The sequence below is a fragment of the Siphateles boraxobius genome, unplaced genomic scaffold, assembly GCF_051911475.1.
Source record: "Siphateles boraxobius isolate OS27281-9 unplaced genomic scaffold, OSU_SipBor_1 13, whole genome shotgun sequence".
In the NCBI taxonomy this organism is placed as follows: Eukaryota; Metazoa; Chordata; class Actinopteri; order Cypriniformes; family Leuciscidae; genus Siphateles; species Siphateles boraxobius.
In genome coordinates, this window is record NW_027508733.1 from 31,241,070 (window position 1) to 31,262,323 (window position 21,254).

Below are 21,254 nucleotides of genomic sequence, written 5' to 3' on the forward strand. Positions count from 1 at the left end.
CAGAACCCTCTTATTCTAGTTGGGCTTCGCCTTGCATTCTAGTTAGTAAACCTGACGGGACGTATAGATTTTGTACCGATTATCGGAAGTTAAATAACATCACAAAGCCAGATTCTTTTCCGCTCCCAAGGGTTGAAGACTGTGTTGACAGGGTAGGTTCGGCCAGGTTTGTAAGTAAGTTTGATTTACTTAAAGGCTACTATCAGGTTCCTTTGACACCTCGGGCTCAGGAGGTTTCAGCCTTCATAACGCCGTCTGGCCTGTATTCGTACTCTGTGATGAGCTTTGGGTTACGAAATGCGCCCGCCACATTTCAGAGACTAATGAACCGCGTAGTCTCTGGTTTACAGGGCTGTGCTGTTTATTTGGACGATGTGGTTGTGTATAGTGACGGGTGGTCTGAACATCTTGAGCGTATCCAGGCTCTTTTTAAACGGTTAGTTGAAGCTCGCCTCACTGTAAACCTCGCTAAATGCGAGTTTGCCCAGGCGACAGTTGTTTATTTGGGGAAGGTGGTGGGGCAGGGCCAGGTGAGGCCTGTGCACGCTAAGGTGGTGGCTATCATTAATTTCCCTATTCCAGCTACCAAACCTGAGCTCCGACGCTTTTTAGGAATGGTTGGGTATTATCGTGGGTTTTGTGCTAACTTTTCCACTGTTGTTGCCCCATTGACTGACCTTTTGAAGGGCCGTATTAAATTTGATTGGACTGCGATTTGTCAGGCCGCATTTGATAATGTGAAGTTGTTGTTAACATCTGCTCCTGTGTTAAGGGCTCCCCGCATGGACCAGTCATTCCAGATGCAGGTCGACGCTAGCCACGTGGGTGCTGGGGCCGTACTCCTGCAGGGAGATGAGCAAGGGGTAGACCGGCCAGTGTGTTTCTTTTCAAAAAAGTTTAACCGTCACCAGTTAAATTACTCGACCATCGAAAAAGAAACACTGGCTTTAATATGGGGATTACAACACTTTGATGTTTATTTAAGTGGGGGTGCTGTTCCGGTTACCATTTATTCTGATCACAACCCATTAACGTTCTTATATTCTCTAAAGAGCCCAAGTCAGCGCCTTATGCGCTGGGTGTTATTTTTACAACCGTATAGCTTACTGATCCGGCACATTCGAGGTGTGGACAACGTCATGGCTGACGCCTTGTCCCGTGCCCCGTGTGAGCCGGAGTGAGTCAGTGTCTTGTCCTGGCTGTCTCTCTCTCTTGTATCTCTTTCTCTGCCTAGTCTCCTTAAATTTGGCTTTCCAGGTACCGGGACTTGCTGGAGCCTTGGGTTTGAGGGAGGGATTGAGTGGAGGGGTGGGGGGGCCTATTGGACTCAAGTGACCATTTTGCATCTGCTTTGCCGGCTTGGGAGGAGTGTCCAAGCCATAACCCCTAGACAAAGTTGAGTATTTTTTGTTTATATCTGATGTTTATTCTTATATGGGGAAAGAAAAGGAGTGTGTAATTTTTCCAGAGTCTCTCTTTGAGAGGCCTCTGTCGTAAGGAGGGGGGTGTCACGGCCTTGCCTGGCTCCTCCTCCTGGCTGTGTCTGTCTCCTACAGGTGAGCTGGGCACAGGTGTTTGGAGTTTGTGCTAATCAGTTCCTGGTCTGGGCCTTTAAAGATGCTTCAGATGAGACCGGGAGGAGAACCAGCCTCCGTTGCATTTCTCCCGCACCGTTTATGATTTTGTTTTGTTTATTTATTTCCGATTGCTTATATTTTTATTTCTTTTTCAAAGCCAACTTCAGTACTGGCTGAGCAAAGTTTATTCTGTTAACATTCTATTAATTTAATAAATATACTATATTCCTATTCCGTGTGTGTGGCCTTTCCCTACTCTGTTGCTTGCTTTGAGCCAGGCTCGTAACAGGGGCATATAGTGCGCTCTCCTTCGAGCTGCCAGCTCTGTCAAACCTCTCGATTGATTCAGAGGAAGACGAGAGACTCCATGCGTTTTCCCTGTGCGAGTTTTACGCAGGTATATTGAGTAAACGCAGGCCAAAGACCAACTTTTTGTGTTTTTTGCCAATCCAGTTCGGGGGAAACTGCTGTCTAAACAGCGTCTTTCACATTGGATCGTGGACGCAATTTCAACTGCATACAAAAGTAAAGGGTTAGCTCTACCGGCGGGAGAACAGACACATTCTACAAGAGGCATGGCAACGTCATGGGCGTTGTTTAGAGGGGTGTCAATAGACGACATTTGTGCGGCAGCCAGTTGGGCATCCCCACACACATTTGTTCGGTTTTACCGACTATATGTCACTGCCTTAACAGTGGCTCGGTCCGTGCTTACTGCAGGGCTTTAGACCAAGGGCCATCACTCTCTTGAAAAAGGATCATGTGGCGGTGCTGGTCCCTTACGTTTAGTTCAGCGACTTGGCAGGGTGTGAATATAGGTCCCATAGTAATGTGTTGTACCGAGTTGACCGACTGAATGGGAACATTGAGCATATAATGCATATAACTACTGTTCCCAGAAGAAGGGAAACGAGGTACAACACCTCTGGGCCCCGCATAGTCGGTGTCCCAGTGAAGAGTGGTAAGGCCTAGAGAAGCTCGTTCGGATCTTCACCTTATATTAACTTTAGTTCGTCAAAATTCTGCGCTCTTTCCTGCTTACTAGTCCTTGTCTATATGATTTTGCAGCTTCCATGTGTTTTTTTCCGCAGTTTAGGCATCATAAATTAGTGTAACAATGCGTTCAGTAATACATAACAGTGCAATCCATGCTGTTGTTTACATCCGAGTATCTCCAATATGGCTGCGCATCCGGGTAACTGACCAAATCGTGATGGTCTTCCCATGACGTACTTGCAAACCCTCTATGGTGTGAGATTTAAATTTGTGAGTGGAGAATTACTTAAAGGGGCCCTATTATGCCTTTTAATTTTTTCAACTTTAGTCAGTGTGTTATGTTGCTGTTTGTGCATAAAAAAGATCTACAAGGTTACTTGTTTTACATCTTCAAAATGATACAACATAAAAGGCAACTTTAGGTATTTAGTATCATTATATTTCACTAACTTTAGTATATATTTGTTGAAGCTGGTCCTGTTTCTGAGATGATTTGTCTCTTTTCTGCAGAGAATAGAGGTGATGTTGCTCTTGTGATGTGATAAGGAGGGATCTCGTATCAGCCCGAAGGAGTTTATTTTGTGATGAAAACTGCCTGGATGTACATTATCTGACTTAACTTTATTACCTCAAAATAATTCCTACTAAGCAGCTTTGATCCTAGACAAAAAACAAGATCAAACAAGGCATTTAAGGAATAATGTAAAGTATACCACTTATTATTTGGCTTTTCGCCAAATAGAAATATTGATTGTTGAAATCATGATGAACTCCGTTTCATTATGAACTTTACACAGTTATTGAACTGAATTGAATCAGCACTGAACTGACTTCAACTGAATAATGACACCGTTGGCGTTGAAACAATCTGTATTGTATTTACTTTCTTTAAGGTTGGAACGAACATGGTGGATTTTCTAAACAGGGCAGAGTCCACAAAAACCCATGCTTTTGTCATGGCCATGGGAAACGCCCAGCAGATATCGCAATCCTTCATCATCAATGGACAAGCAGCTGTTGATGAACTGTATGCTTCAAAGCACTCTATGGATGTGACATGGACTCCCCCAAGCAGTGAGCTTCTACCTGGGAGTGCTTGCAGCAAGTTATCTTACAAATGAAGTGCAAGGAATCTTCTACAATTCGGTTTCTTCGCACGTCCTTGTTTGCTGAAGAGGAACTCTGTAAAAATAGTGTCCTGAAGTTTCCATATTTAGGTAGGCTATGCATATCCTTCCCATAGGCCTCCTCTTATGTTAGGGTCGTCAGGTTTAGGAGTTGTCAAGCTCCAGATAGAGCTACAAAATCAAGCATTGGGCCTCGTCGGGCCACCTTGATAGCCTTATACTGAGCAGCATTTCTCCTCTAACTTTAGAGAGTCATTTTGAGATTATAGCTCTGAACTTCAGCCATATAATATTTGTGTGTCGAGCCTCGATATCTCGCTTAGGCGTTAGTACTAGGAATTTGGTGGCGGTCTGCTAAGCATTCTCGCCTTGAGCCTCTAAGTATCTGAGTGTATGTTCCTTAGAGCTAGAGCCCATCCGGAGAGTTTATACCTGTAAATCTAGTTTTTCCTAGTACTGGCCTCCTCTTACTACAAAAGTCATCTAGCCAAGGCCCGCCTTTTGCATTAGGTAAAAAGAAGTGAATAATGTTACAGGGTAGATAACAGCATAGGTAGCAGGCTATCTTCAAAAAGCCTATGGGCGTTGTCAGGCCTTTCTCTCTAGAAAGTAATTAAGCAGTATGCTCAGGCCTCCAGCATTTAGAGCTGAGTATTGTGGCTAGTTTATCCAGTTAGGCCTTAAGTTGAAAAATGTTATTTTCCTCTGAGCCCCTTGAACAAAAGAATTCAAGTCATAATGTTGAATACCATTGGCGTCTTACTGAGGCCTCCATTCCCTTGGGTTTAGTAGAGAATATATATATATACCTGTCTTGTAAAAAAATACAAGATAATAGGCCTGTTGCATTGCTCAGGGTAACGCTGATAGTACTCCCCTTGTTAGGGTCATTATTTGGAGTACTTTGCTACCCATAGTCCGTATGATATCACCCTTCACCACACAGGCTCAGGTGGAGATAGATAAGTTACTCCCTCCCACCTGGGATAGTTGAGTTTGCTCCCTTAGAGCCGAAGCACAGCCGGGGGTGATGCCCGTGACACATTCGAAGCATAAGATTGCACTGCCCTTGCTTTAAACGGTCGATAGCAGTTCTGTTGAGTACACTGAAATTTAGACTAAAAACACATCTCTTTGGTCTAGCATACACATAACACATTATAGACTTCTATAATTCAATGTTAGGCTGCATAGTTTAGATCAGCCGGGACCGGGAACACTTCCCATAAATCCTGATGTTGTACATCATAAGAAGGATGGCGTCTACGCTAATATTAGTCTCTCTGTTTATCCTGAGGTTTACCGCAGTCCACCGGATCCAGGCCGTATCCGGATCTGATGGAGGACTAGCGCCTGGACACGATGACTACGCAGTCCTGAAGTGTCCACTAGTCTCTCCCTGTGAAGGCCTCCTTCCCTTTACCTCTGTAGTCTGTACTGATAAAATGTTGGTGGGATAATTCTGGTTCGCGCAGCTACGCAGAACCAACAAAAAAAATTATGTAATATACATTTTTAAGGCCAGACAAATTGTTTGTTGAGGGTTGATTTGTGAAGAAGGACTACACGCCTGCGCACATATATATTCAACGCTCGTGACTTCCGGCGACACAAGCGACATTGACCGTTGGCGACAGAATGTGGGCGTGTCAAGCGACAAGAGACAAGCGACAAAAGTTGAGAAATTTCAACTTTATGCAAATGAGAAGCGATTTTCGCGAGTGACAACCAATAGGAAAGAAGCCTTTCAGTGGAGCTCACGTCACCGTCTCGAGTGCAGGCAAGACAGAAGAGTTCGAGGACGATTTCACTGTTTTATGATTTGACTGTAACCACATATATGGATATAATAAAATGATGCATGGAAAAGAAACTGTCGACTTCTCAGTGAGTTTAATTCATATATTTATAGTTCGAGTGGTGTAATTTTATGATGCAAGTTTAGCACTGCTGCAGTTCATTTTACAGTTTCCCCTGCATTATGTTGACTATTAGGGACAAGAAAATTGATTATTTGTCAAATTCGAATTTGAATTTAATTTAATCCACTGAACACTGTCTCCCAACAGCATACTGTTTCTTTTGAGCCTAATTCCTAGTCAAATTAAAATTATATAGTTCTATATACTACTTGTGATGGTATTTTGTATAGATATGGCCAGACGTGCAGTCTACCAATAACATTAGAGCGACAGCACTACGAACGCCCATAAGCGACTTCACTGTACAGAGCCTAGCGACATACAGCGACAAAGTTGCTGGCGGTGTGAACGGGGCTTGGCTGTGTGCGCTTGAGAGCGTTTTGGCAGCGCTGCGTTTTTTCAGTTGAGACGATTCGTTGCTATGATACAGAATATCCGCAGCACAGTTTACTTGTAACTGATTTCGTAGATAATTTGTTTCATACTAAAAAGTTATTTTTCATCCATTTTGTTCGGTTAGCTCTGCTGGTTGACGTCGTTGTACAGAAAGAATGTTGTGACAGTTGGTTGGTGTGGTATTAAGGCTGATTTATACTTCTGCGTCGGACCTACGCCGGAGCCTCTACGCCGGAGCCTCTACGCCGGAGCCTCTACGCTGTAGCCTACGCTTTGGTTTTAATTTATACTTCTGCGTCGTTGTCGGCGTTGACGCACGCAGAGGGAGCATGTGAAACCCGAGGGAGCGGTTTGAGCAAACCAATCACAGCGCTTGCGTCCGCGTAGAATAGACGCGTTGTTACATTTTTGGAGAGGTGCACGTCAGGGTACGCCGGAGGGTACGCGCGCTACGCACAGCCTACGGCGTAGCTACGGCGTAAGTTCGACGCAGAAGTATAAATTGGGCTTTAGTCTCGCCCCTCCTCCACTGTGATTGGATGGCTGTGTAAAAAGTGACAGTGATGAGCGCTGCGTTTTACCAAAAGTTGAACATTTTTCAACTCTCGGCGACCAGTAAAAATCTCCGGGCGCTCAGCGCTTGAGCGTTAAATACACGCTCAGCGCCTCGTCATGCTCATGGCGTTTAAAAAACGCGGCGCTCCCATTGAAAACAATTGGAATTATACGCCAGCTGCGTGAAAAAACGCTTTGGTGGACACACGGCCTAACGCCGCCTACACAGTGGAAGTTGAAATCAGCTGCGTAAAACGCAACATGCCCCCAGCGGACGTCGTACTACACCGGTGAAAAGCGTCGGAAGCGAGTAGTAAAAAAATGGCGGAGATTTTTTTTTAACAGATGTTACTGTTCTTGTTAATGAACATAAATTTAACATAGTAAATCTGCATCTAACTCTAAATACTATACTGTCAACTCACTGTCAAATATGCGTTTCGAGACAAAACAGCCTAATATTAATATTGCAGCCTGCGCTGCAAACTGTGCTGAAGATACATTCCATCAAAGTTAGGCAACACAAACCTGTTTCGAGACTTGAAACATGCAGAAACTAAGAAATTAATTCAGGTTTGTTTATCAGTACCATAGCAACGCTAACTTCCGCTGGAATTGTCGGATAGGAACCGTCCGTAGCCTTTCGCAAGAGTTCAATTTTTTGAACGCATCCGGATGTTAGAACGGTGTCGTGTTAGCGACTAAGTTCATAATTAATGATCTTCCAAACGGAAAGTGAATCAATCAAAACTATCTTTAGCTGGACAATAACTTTATCCTATGTGGTAAAGCCTAAACAATCTGTTACGGTAATTTCTATTACCACTGTAAAGCTGCTTTGAAACAATCCATGGCCTACTGTTAAAAGCGCTTTATAAATGAAGGTGACTTGACTATGATCTGGTCTGTGAGAGATTAGGCTACTCTCGGATGCTTCCACAAGTTGAGGCAAATAATGTTAGAGACCAAGCCTTGGTTCCAAGCCTTCGAGCACCCTTCTATGCACAGATTTTCAAACCCTGGGTTAAAATAAACTCGCAATTCTGACTTTTTTTCTTAAAAGTGCAAGTTTATTTCTCGCAATTCGGACTTTATAACACGCAAATGCGAGTTTATATATCACAATTTTGAAATATTTTCTCAGAATTGTAAGATATAAACTCGCAATTGCGAGTTATAGGCTAAAGTCCAATTGTAGGTACAATTTTATTGTTAGAAAAGTTTTTGGCTATTTCACAATTCTGACTTTATAACACGCAATTGCGAATTTATATCACCAATTCTGGCTTTATAACTCGTAAAGTCTGATTTTGTTATCTCGCAATTGTGAGATAAAAAGTCACAATTACTTTTTTTTTAAATTCTGTGGCGGAAACCATCTTCCATAGTTTTGTGATGGATTTTTAATAGTGAACTATATATTTTAAACTAATCATAGGCCTAATTCAAATAACTAATATTTAATTTCCTTGTAGGAATAACATTCATATGCTTTTGAAACCTAAATGTTTCACTTTCTCTCGTTCCAAATTAAAGCAGTTTTTTTTAGAATAAAAGACAAATGTGCCCATCTTTTGCTGCTAGTTATTTATTATATTTATATTAAATTAATTGTAACTATGTATGATTAATATAACTATTATATTAATTTACAATTAATAATACATTTTGCTTTTGAATTAACATAAATATAAATGCAAGCTTTTATAGCCTATATATTTAGCTTTTACACAGAATACGAGCTTTTTTCAAGCTCTTTGTGAAACTAAATTATAATGCCTATATAGTTTGATTTACTTGCATTAATAGTCAGATATTTTCTTTCAGCTGCCTTCTCAAACTTTCGCGGCAGCAGCCGTGTTTACTCCTGCCTTGTAAATGTGTTTAATTTCATGATTTTTTTTCATAATCTTCAAATCCTATTCTGAAACTCAGAGTTTGTTCAACTAGCTTCATGCAACGGGCCTCTGATCTCTCTTAATATTTGGAAGTGACTTGTGATGGCTCTCATTGAGGAGACTAAACCAAACATTAAATAAAACTTATAATATATATATATTAAAAAAATCGCAGATCTTTAATTATTATAAAAGTATATACATTTTGAAAATGGAGGTCTGAAAGCCACTGAATTTGAATCAATGATTGGAGTAGGGTTACTCAAACTGAATTGGATTAAATAGTCTTTAACAGCATAATTCAATATATTTTCATATAGACTACCAAAGTTTGTTTTCAAGAGAGTCTTCGGGTTAGAATTCTTGTTTAAATGTGATTTTGACATTTTTTAAATAGCCTATTAAGTTTTCGTTTTTCCACAAGCAGATATTTAGATATACTGGAAAATTATATTTACCTAATACCTATTAACTTCACAGCGCATAGCGCCACCTTGTGGAATAATAGAACCATTACAAAAAATAGGAAGACATTATTCAAACAAGAGTGGTATGAGTAACAAGTTGTATGTTGTTGATTTGATTGATGAAGCGGGTCGATTTATTCAATATAATTAATTCATGGAGAAGTTTGTGATAAAATGTTCCTTTAGACTAGATAATGTAATAGTTTGTGTAGAGAAATCCCTCTTTCATTTGAACAACTAAGCCTAATACAAAATACTCTTACATATTGAAATGTATTTGTTAAGTTGCCTGAGTTGAAGATTGCCAAAGAATACATTGGGGACAAAGGGATAATTATTTTACGATAATGACGATTTTTTTGATAATGAAACATTTCGAAACAAATACTGTAATTAACTGGGCAAATGTACCTAAAATGAAGAAAATTCAGCTTAAAGTCATTAATAATGGTTATCCTGCTGCTGACATTTTACGGAAAACCAGGCATATACACACAAAATGATAGATATAGGCTACGTCTGGAGATATTTGTGTATATTTTCATATGCATACCTATTATTGTTCCCTATTGAGTTTGTGATGTTGTTCAATAAAATACAAATGATATATATATATATATCATTTGTATTTTGCATATATATATATATAAAATTTTTTTTTTTTTTTTTTTTTGACGTATGTGGTCTATTACGTCAGTGTAGTTGTAGTGAGCAAGGATTCGGTTTGAGTGACAACTGCTTTCTACCAATAGCGTACAGACTCAGAACACCATCGGCCCAATCAGGAACAGGTGGGCGTGACCAGAGATTAGTGCGGAGTCAAGCAGTGTTGTTGAACTGACTACTGTTATATCTCTATAATATTTCCAGAATAACGCAATAGAGTCGCAATGGTTTCGCACTCCCTGGCTTTACCGATGATCTGCTTCACCACGTTGTGGGGTCTGGTCGGGATTGTCGCCCCGTTTTTTGTCCCGAAAGGACCAAACAGGGGGTGAGGGTTGATGCTGGAACAGGCCGAACAGAGATTCATCCATCCATCTTTAAACGCATCCATTCGCTTCATTTAAATATTATCACAGTGTTATTCCTTATTGCATTATTACATTGACTTTTGATTAAAGTGTTTTATAATTACAGTGTCATCATAACCAGTTTGGTGCTGACCGCCGTTTGCTGCTATTTATTGTGAGTATAATGTAAAATATTTGGAAAATACTGTCAAATATATCCTTACATGGTAAAATAGACGTTTATTTGGTAATTGGATTAAAATATTAACCCTCTATGCATGCATGATAATGTAGGATATCATATCAGCGTTACAAATCCACTTTGGCAGTGCATGTTTTGCTGTTGTTGGTGATATTGTAACTAAAATGTATTGAATAATATACAGATTATTCTGAATGTTTAATATTTCAGCTGGTTAATTGCAATACTGGCCCAAACAAATCCTCTATTCGGACCTCAGCTTAAAAATGAGACCATATGGTATCTGCGGTACTTCTGGGAGTAGACGGAGGTAAACCTGCTCTCATTTCAGATTCATTGTTGAAAACTGGATTTATGAGGATACATAATAATTGAGATTTGATTCATTCTTATTCTCATGTCTTGCAGGTGTCGTTCGGAAGATTCAGAATATTTATCTCAACTGGTTTTACTATTACAATCAATAAACCCTATAAACAGTGAAGGATCTACTTTAAGGGAACAATCCTTGAGTTATGAAACAAGTCTTAACATTAAACAACAGTTATGATGTGTTACTTAACATAATGCAACATAATGAATCAAATATTTGGAAAATACTACTGAAAGCATTCTAATTATGTACAAATGGTGATATTATTGTGATATGTGAGGAATTCTGAAGAAATCTATTTGTCTGAGAGTAATATGAGTAAATGTTTTTGTTTTGTTCAGTAAGACACATGTTGAAGAATGTGTGACTTTAACCTATTTTTATGTTGTCCTCACTTGCATGCGACACTGTATCCCCTTTTACTTGCTTGTTAAAATTATTTTCGTATTATCATTTTTATTTTTATTTTTTTTGTTTGTGAATGGTGTCCTATGGCATGTTTTATGTCATCAGATGTAGATTTTGAAGCTGTGTTAATGAAAAAACAGGAAACTTAAGAAAATAAAGCGGAGTATTGAAGTGAAGCGAATGAAGTTATGTGATGTTGATGGCCTGACCTGCTGTATATAAAGTATGCAGAATCGGAGAACGTTTGATTTATGAATACGTGTCAGGCCACAGGTTTATCAGTGTTGTTGTTGAGGAGTCATGTTTGCATTGGTAGGGCAGAAGAAGTGTACAGATTTTTTTGCAATTCAAAGACAGTGTACAACAATAAGTATTAATTAAAAACTATGAATCATATTGAAAGCACAAAGACCTTGACAGCATGCGATTCATCAGTGTTTTCTGTCTAAGGTTGATTAATTGTGACCTGTTTGGAAGAAGTGAAAAGCGTTTTATATCTGTGTATTTATAACATAATAACTAAAAACTGTTCATTAAAAAGTTAACCAACCTCTGAGGTAAATCAGAATATTACAAACTTTCACATGAAGCAAGAAAAAGTATCTGAAAATCCGACTGAGAGTATGTGCTCAACATCTTTAATAAAGAAATGAACTAGGCCTACAATCCCATTAAGCATGAACATTTTTGCAAACGGCAGAAAAACATGAAACTATTTTAGTTGTTTATAATATAAATATTTTAGTTTTTTTATAATATGTATATTATTTGTTTATTTATTTAGAAAAAATAATTCGTATATTTAAGTATAGTTGTAGTTTATACGTGTAGGGTTTGTTTGTGACTCGCAGGTCTTTCAGGGAGTGGGCGGGGTCACCGCAGAAATCCGATTCTATGATTGGTCGACATTTCTCTGCAGGCTCATGGTTAGTGTAGTTTTTAACAAGGAATTGCGCTATTAAACATGGTTTACAAAAATAACGTGAACTGGCTGCTTAAATTGAAGTGCATATCTTTAATAAACAATCTCGGAGCTCATGCGTATAAGTTGTCGTTCAAAGTTAAGTCCAAGTAAAGTTAAGAGAAAAGGAAAGGTTTATGTTTACTTCCGGGATTTAACTGCGCTGAAAGGCAAATGCTGTGGTGAAACTATACCAAAATTATTATAATTTACAATAAGCGACAGACGTTTTTAGGAAGGTTTCCAGGCAACTTAAGGACAACCTCCTCATTTATATTCAAAAGCTAAACCTGTGCTTCAAGGGGGTGTTTTTGCATACGGACTTATTTTAATAATGACGTCACGTGAAGAGGACACATTTCGGCTTGTAGGAGAAAGTGAACAGAACTCGTCGCTCCTGCTTCTTATCACAACACAAGCAACACGGGTTCTCTGCTTCAGATACAAAAAAAAAACCTACACATTAATAATATCTACGAGACACACTGCGACACTGTTTGACAAAGTTTCCCACTGTCTGGACATCTCCAGCAACCAGGTATGCGAAACTCAGCAGCATTTTAAATGCGCTATATTTATTTATTTATGCATGCAATTTGTTGCCTATATTTTAAAGATTGTGTATGCTTATACATAGGCAACTTGCGAGGTTTAAACAATACATGACTAGTGTTTGTGACTCTGTCTAGTTTTCCTAAATATGTTTTCCTACATTGTCAGCATTTTGAGTTGATAAGTGTGTTGATTATTAACTTCTTGGTAAAGAGGTCACATTTTTCTTTAAACATCTTTTCTTTTTTTTCTACAGTCAGATCCCAAACGGTGGCATGTTTGCAATTCGCAGTTTCAATCTTCTGTGCAGAAGATCAACAGTGTCAACATGGAGAAATACAAGTCAGCTTGCTGGGAAGATGAGGCTGGATATAAGTGGGATTTATCCTCCCATCGCCACTCCATTTACCCACAGTGAAGATGTGGACTATCAGAGACTTGAAGACAATCTTAAGAAGTACAGCAACTTACCTTTCAGAGGCGAGTTCACTGTTTGACACGTGCAGTCAAAACAAAACAGCACGTCATGTTTTTTGAAAATAAAACCTACAACATAGAATATGTTGCATATGTACTGTAATAATGTAGATTTTGTGTGACTCCTCTTTATGCAGACAATAGTAAACAGATGTTAGTGAACCGTTGCAGGTTAAACTCCACCTTTAAACCTTTTACAGTGCTCGACCTAGTGGACTTTTTGAAAATTACATGTCAAGATTTTTCCTCATCCTAAAAGTCAGTTGAAATGTGTTAATTGACAACTCTTCCACTGGCAGGTCTTGTAGTGCAGGGCTCTAATGGGGAATATCCATACCTGAGCGTGGAGGAGAGGGTGGAGGTGGTGAAGAGGGTCAAACAGGCCCTGCCACAACACAAGCTGCTCATGGCTGGATCGGGCTGTGAATGTAAGTCTCTCTTCTGCCTGTATTATATATATATATATGTGTGTGTTAGTGCTGTCAATGGATGGATTCAAATAATTAACTCAATTAATCAACATTTTTTATGTGATTAATCGCAATTAAAAACACTTACGTTTTTATAGGTTTTTATTTAGTTTATATATTTTATGATGTAATAATTTCACAGTTAATCTTCAAATTAATGTAGAGACAACATAAAGACAGTATATGTTAAATACTTGTTTAATGGCATCTTTTTATGAATGAAGGTCGCTATCACTGATACAACAGCTATTGATGTCTGAGTAAAAATTATTCAAAAACAGCCACACACACACACACACACACACACTCTCACACACACACACACACACACACACATACATATATATATAATCAGGGTTGTATGTTCGCTGGTGCTACGGAGGTTGAACGTTTTGTAGCACAAGGTCACGCCATTGTAGCACAAAGATAAAATGGACATTAATGTTCCTTACAGGGCATAAGAAGTGTTTTCACACAAACATTTTATTTGCCAAAAATTAAAAGGCTATGATTAAGCTGGTGTGTTCCAAAACAATGACAAAATTTATATTTAGGAGATATAAGGAATAAGGATTAAAACATACAGTCTCTCACTTCCGCTAAAATGGATCACGGATTTTTATGACGTCACCACGGACTTGAACTTCTCATCACATCTTCTGTCCAATCAAATGCTCTCTAGAATCTAAAGCCCCGCCCACTATGCTATAAACGCCGCCTGGCCAAGGCGACCGTTGACACGTCACAGAGCAATATGGGTTGGAGATGTGTGTTCGGTTACTCAAACGCTCGAGTTTTTTTCTGTTTTCCAGCCGTTTGTTGGTTAAGAATGAAATGGCTAGAATTTCTTCACAACTCTACTATTGAATCCTTTGTATCATCAGCGCTCGGATTCGCTGCCATGCTGCCGTCAAGTCCGACTTGCAGTCTGTGAGGGAAACTAAACGCTATTGGCTATTTGAAAAGAGGGAGGAGCCATTCAATATGTCCCACCTCAGCTTCCCGTTTCCGTGGAAATTACGTCAACGCATCACACAAAACTGATACAAAGGCACTTCAGTGGGACTTTAAGTCAATTTTGTTTACATAGGACAATATCACTAATCACTATCCGAGCAATATCCATCCGTTTTGGTTGAGCACTTCATTAGACAATCATTAGAAAGGTCTACATTTTTATTATAAAATAATAAATTGTTTTGATAAAAATCTGAGATGACAATTTCGTAATTTTTTTAAAGAAATCTTATGCATCCACTGAGAGGGGAAAAAAACTGTACACTTCTCTACACTGGAGAAAAACTTATGGATTCACATGAAAAAAAAATCCAGATATAATAAATGTATATCATCCAGATATATACTGTATGTGACCCTGGACCACAAAACCAGTCATAAGTCGCACGGGAATATTTGGGACAATAGCCAACAATACATTGTATGGGTCAAAATGATCGATTTTTCTTTTATGCCAAAAATCATTAGGATATTAAGTAAAGACCATGTTCCATGAAGATATTTTGTAAATTTCCTACTTTAAATATATCAAACATTTATTTTTGTGAGTCGATGCAGCAAATCGCCAACAGAAATGGACAACTTTAAAGGCGATTTTCCTCAATATTTCGATATTTTTGCACCCTCAGATTCCAGATTTGCAAATAGTTTAATATTGCTAAATATTGCCCTATCCTAACAAACCATACATCAATGGAAAGCTTATTTATGCAGCTTTCAGATTGTGTATGAATCTGAATAAATCTGAATCCATAAGACTGTTTTTTTGGTCCAAGGTCACATATAACATCCAGAATAAAACACAGAGAGAGATGTATTGGCTGATGAAGCATGAAGATAATGGTTGTCCGTGTTCTTCTAGACATCTCGGGTATTTTCATAAGAGCAAAGTGTATTTATAATGCAATGCTTATCGACAGCCTTTATCACTGTATAGAATAAAATAATATAATCTGATAAGAAGCCACATCCGCTCACAGTTATTTCAAACACTCGACTGACGGGACTGTAAACGCTTCTCATTACGAGTTTGGAGAGATGTTTGGCATATGTACCTTTTTCAAATGTGACTCAGACTCGCAGTGCTTTCAGAGATGGACGGATCGATCCGCTCTGCGCTTTACCATGAATCACTCTTTAAAATGTTCCGGTTTCATAATCACATCAAGCCAAATCGCAATTTTGGCTCAATTTCAGTTTCATCCATAGACAACAAACTCTCCCTTCACACACTGTCTCACACTCACACGCATGCAGAACTGTATGGCACACGTGCTACTGTGCTAAATGTATTCATCGCACAGACCAGTTTTTTTCTAGCACATGCTCTATATATAATATATAAGGTTCACACAACAGATGCCAGTTGTTTTGTCCTTCTTTGTGTGTTGTTGTAGCCACCAGAGGCACGATCCTCATGAGCCAGAGAATGACCGAGGCCGGTGCCGACTGCTTGTTAGTGGTGACACCTTGTTTTTACCGAGGTCGAATGGACAGCCGAGCTCTTATAGACCACTACACCAAGGTACGTCTTGAGTAATTGTTTTTCATTTTCATTCCAATCAGTTGATAACATGGTCTGTATAAAGTGGAGAGAATATTTTCATGAATAATTATCCATTTAATCAAGGGCTGTTCTCTCCGTCGTGATCAAATGAAACTGTGGACATTATGCATATCTTTTTGCGCTCATTTGCATTTTACTTAGTTCAGTTGTGGTTGAGCTTCACACTCCGTCTTATTAAGATGCATTGTTGCTTTTCGCTTTCGCGAGGTGGCAGATTCCAGTTCAGTGCCAGTCGTGTTGTACAGTGTTCCTGCAAACACGGGTCTGGACCTGCCGGTGGACGCAGTCATACAGCTCTCACAGCACACCAATATCATCGGCCTCAAAGATAGCGGTGGTGATGTAAGAGCTAACATTAGACACATTTAGTATAGTAATATATAGTTTCCATAATAATGTATCATTAACATTTCAGTTGAGAGCTATGTGTATATATATATATATAATTCACTCAGACCAGTGCTGGGTAGTAACTGTTTACACTGGTCATGTGACCATCAGACACTGGTCATGTGACCATCACTGAAAACTGAGACCCACAGCATTTGATCACAACAAAAAAAGTGTTTTCTCAACATTGCAACAGTGCATATCTAATCAGCTCCTGACGAACACATCAATTATTATTTGAATTATCACACGGTGAGTAAATAGCCATGTTTGGAAGGATTTTGTCTTTCAAACACGTTAAAATCTTCAAATTCACATGATTTCATATTTCCATGCAATGCAGGGATTCCCCCAACTTTTTTTTGTCAGCTGAACCTCTTTGACCTAATGTATTTACTTATATAGATTTTAAATGAATTGGGTCAATAATAAAATGGTTCACGGTTCTCTGATTTCGGTTAATGGACAGATGACACGCAGGTAAACTAATACAATTTATTTTGATTGTTTTTATTTTTTAATTATTTATTTTAATTATGATTTAATTACTTAATAGCTTTTTATTAAACTCACAAACCCTCTGCAGTTTCATCACGAACCCCACTCTGTAATTATAATAGTAACCCTGATGTAATGTAATATTTAATGCACTTCATGTTGTTGATAACAAAGAATGGAATATATTTGTATAATATATAATATATTTATATTAAGTTTATATTCAAATCAATGCGATAAACAAATCAGTTAAAAAGTAATCTAAAAGTAATCCAAAAGTAGTCAGATTATAATACCTTAAATGTTTAATATAATGGATTATGTTACTAACTACAATTTTTGTAATGTAATTTGGAATCAGTAAACGACTAAGTAATCGACCCAGCACTGTCTCAGACATAAGTGACAGGAAACAAAATTACACGGAAAGAAAATGGACTCTCTCTTTGTCACGGGAGTGTGTTAATTTCTCACAGATGCTCCAGTGTTATTTTTGACTCAAGTTAAAAAGTACTTATTTTACAGTCTTCTATCACCTTAAAACACATTTATCTCCGATAATTGATAGATCTCCAGAATAGCTCTGATCGTGCAGAAAACCAGATCTCAGGACTTCCAGGTGCTTGCAGGATCAGCGGGTTTCCTCGCGGCTGCGTACGCCGTCGGTGAGAACCACTTCCTTATCATCTTTACACGGTCAAAGTATTAATACGCTTATAAACTATATACTTGGATGCACCCTGTCATCAAATATTTATGTATAAATGCATGTTTGTTTTAAAGAAATAGATAATCAGAAATTCAGAATAAATTAAATTGATTGCTAAACATACTACAGCATTTGTACTTCACAAATGAATACATTCTTTCACTTTACAGTAGGCGACTAAGAATGGTGGGAAATTTAGTGTAGATCTGTTTAGTCACAATGAAAAAATTTGAGGTTAATTATGACCTATTTTTGAGATTGCCCTGATTAATATGTACTGTTTGTCTACACAAATTGATGAAAACTCATAATGTACAGGTAATATATGTTGAACGTCATACAATTTGCTACCATAATAAAAAAACAAAGCATGCAAATTCGGTCACCATCCACCTTGAAGGGCAATTGATTCATGTACATTCACAGAACATGACAGTGGAGTAACAGTGCAAATAGGGTCCTTAATAGAAACATGTCAGTCCTAATACAATATTCACTGTATTTCTCTCATAATGGCAAGGTTTGCTTCCACGGAGACTAAACTATGGTTAATCGCATGTCAGCTTGTGGGAGAGCGTCTGGAGTCTGTCAATTAATCAACACAATCAAAGTGGCTTTAATGTCTGTCAGAAAGCCTGGCGAGTTCTGGGCTATTATAATGTGCATGGGTGGTGTCGGCCTGTCAATCAAGCTGTTGTTTATGTTGGAGTGGTTTATACGGTGTCAATCAGATTGTAGAGGAAAAGTAGGGGTATTGAATTGCGAAATATTTTTCACTTGGACATTTTGGGCTGTATTTGTTGCATGCAAGTTACTAATGTGATTAAAAGGGACCAATTATGGTGTTTGTACATAAATGTGTGTCGGCAGTGTGTGTACACAACCACCCTATAATGGTAAAAATCCACCCACTCCTCTTTTTTAATCTCCTTAAATCATAATCATTGTCACAGAACAAGCCGTTTGCAGTTTCTATGCGATGTCACATGGCACAGGCCCCGCCCACAACTGCTGACAGACTCCGCCCCAAACGCTTAGCTCCTCCCCTCAGTGATCTGAACACAGTCCGCCATGTTTATCTCCTCGCCAGAGCATTTAACAACAGCATTCAAGTAAGAAATATATTCTTATTAAAGCTACTAAAGTTATTCAGTCAAGAGCAGTGAGTGATTTTCTGTTTTTCTTTTGTTTGTTTGATTCATATTAACAGGATTTATAGCATTAAATACTGTATATCACGCTGCTTTCACTTTAATAAACAGATCTAATATACACATGGGATTTCTTTACTTGCTGTTTACGTTCACAGACATAACCGACTGTGTTTATGTGAACTTTGTGTGTGTTTGACATTTTATGCGCAATAAGACGTGAAAGAGAACTTAGTTTAGTTTAATACGGGACGCTCCGTCTGACTTCCAGCTTTCTGTGCGCTTGCTTCGGATGTGTGCGCTCAGAAAACCATACATCAGAAGTTTAGATTGATATGGCTTTAAAACTTTCATGATGATGAAGAACCGCAACGTCAGGTGAGCGTGACCACGATAGAGATGATCATCAAAACCAAACAGATGTTTAGGTTATTGGAGGCATGAGCTGTACAGGCTCCGCCCTCTTCTGGAAAGTGGGGGCGGGGACTAGCAGCTCATTTGCATTTAAAGATGCATGCACGAAAACAGCATGTTTTTGCTTTAACTCAAAAAAAGGCATTTGCAACATGTTATAATAAATGATCTGGTTGGTATTTTGAGCTGAAACATCGCAGGCACCTGAGACTTATATTACATCTTGTAAAAAGAGGTCTCCTTTAAAGGCCGGTTTGTCTGTGTGTGTTGTAGGGGCCGTGGGAGGCGTGTGCGCCCTGGCGAATGTCCTGGGTCAGCAGGTGTGTGATCTAGCACAGCTGTGTGTTTCAGGACGCTGGGACGAGGCCAGAGAGCTCCAGTATCGCCTCATCGAACCCAACACAGCAGTGAGCATCACATCGCCATGGCAACACCACACATTTACACCACAGATACATTTACTGCCATATAGGCATGATAAACATTGGAAGCAACCCTTCCCCCCCAAGAGCTGTTGAGCTTTGCTTCAAAGGCCAAGAGAAAGATTTGCACTATGGTGCAAATGCGCTTTATAAAAAAGAGCATAATTGGCTGGTTCTATAGGGTTTGATCAGAATGAACAGACTCTGAATGATGCCTTTGACCTAGTTTAAAAGAGAACCAATGATTGATTTTGACTGTATCCATTAAAGCACAATGTCTCGCTCTGGTTTTTATAGGTAACTCGACAGTATGGCGTACCAGCTTTAAAACAAGCAATGGAGTGGTTTGGATATCATGGTGGCGTGTGCCGGTCCCCTTTACAGCCGCTATCAAAGGCCGATTTAGCACGGCTTCAACTGAGTTTCTCCTCCAACGGATGGCTGTAGACGTAGGGAGGGCCACAGATCACAGTCTTACAGTAAACCCAATGTTTAATTATTCTTTTTGTGACATCATTAATTTAAATTAATTTTCTCATGAGATTTTCTTTCAAGAAAAGAAGAAAAAATCTTCTTCTTTTTTTCCATTCTGGATGTTTTATGTTGTGTGCTGAGGATTTATAAACAAAACTGTTCATTCAATTTTTGCATAGTTTTAGTGTTTTAATTATTATTTTCCTGCATTACAGTATTGTTTCTCTATGCATGGTGCAACACATCTTTAAAAGCCATTCCCGATGTGACATTACGTCTTATACTGCATTATACTGTATTCGCTCTCAAAAAGAGTTAAGTTATATTTCGTTGCTAGATGTGGATGGACTTCAAAATTTAACATGCAACTGTATTTACAGCGTATATAGTTGTAAATAAAGCAAAACAACACTTTATATATTTCAAAAAATACAGTATGAAATACTTATTTGAGTAAGAGAGAAAACAATGCTTTCAATTTTTGTTACATTCTTGTTTTAGAAACGGAATAACATTTTTATAATTTTGACTGGACAATATTATGTTGTTTTCAAGTAAAAATGCTTTTCATATTTTGAAAGTACAATGTTTTTATTCATCCACCTCTTCTCCAAACCTATAAGACCTGTAAGACAATATTAGTATATCATTTTTTTAATTAAAACAGTATTTTCAATACTTTCAAAACTTTTTAATACATTATGTGTGAAACGAAACAGTATTTTAAAAGGAGATTTTAATAATGAATCAGAGGCTTCAGTTTCACGTGTGACCACAAGTGTGCGCTCTACACCACAAAGCAGCTTTACATTTTCTGATGAGGCGCAAACCTGTGATCATTTTTAAAGATATAAAGGATAAAAAGCATCGGTATACGAGTCATGCATCTCTAAATGCTATATTGTCGGAGGATGAGAGAGAGAGAGAAACTTCTGACTCTTGCTGGGAGCAAAATAACAAGAAACTCCAGACAGAGAGCAGTCATTATCTCTCTCTTTACCTCATTCTCAGTCTATTTAGAGACCGTTTGCTCTGACATTTCAGCTTTTTTTTCTCTGTAAATTTCTTGTCTGACTGTCCTTGTTGCCAAACCTTGTGTGAACTATTCCTTTCTTCTCGCATCTCCTCAACCATTTCTACAGCACGGGTCCTCACCCAAGGCAATGCGCTGACCTCGAGACAACACCAACACGTTACCCTCAGTCATTAATGCAGTGG

General features: G+C 38.6%; 2 protein-coding genes across 2 annotated transcripts; both read left to right on the forward strand.

Moving 5' to 3' along the window:
* Window positions 1–9,726: 9,726 nt before the first annotated feature.
* atpv0e2 (ATPase H+ transporting V0 subunit e2) lies at window positions 9,727–11,110 on the forward strand. The gene is made up of 4 exons (XM_077225784.1): window positions 9,727–9,932; window positions 10,079–10,126; window positions 10,364–10,463; window positions 10,562–11,110. Exons 1-3 carry the CDS (start codon window positions 9,829–9,831, stop codon window positions 10,455–10,457), a joined length of 246 nt encoding a protein of 81 aa, XP_077081899.1. The 5' UTR covers window positions 9,727–9,828; the 3' UTR covers window positions 10,458–10,463; window positions 10,562–11,110.
* A 739-nt stretch (window positions 11,111–11,849) lies between these two features.
* hoga1 (4-hydroxy-2-oxoglutarate aldolase 1) lies at window positions 11,850–20,616 on the forward strand. Its single transcript, XM_077227006.1, has 8 exons — window positions 11,850–12,433; window positions 12,704–12,927; window positions 13,224–13,352; window positions 15,809–15,936; window positions 16,186–16,320; window positions 17,435–17,531; window positions 19,414–19,547; window positions 19,860–20,616. The coding sequence occupies exons 2-8, from the start codon at window positions 12,723–12,725 to the stop codon at window positions 20,007–20,009; spliced, it is 978 nt and encodes a 325-aa protein (XP_077083121.1). The 5' UTR covers window positions 11,850–12,433; window positions 12,704–12,722; the 3' UTR covers window positions 20,010–20,616.
* Window positions 20,617–21,254: the final 638 nt, after the last annotated feature.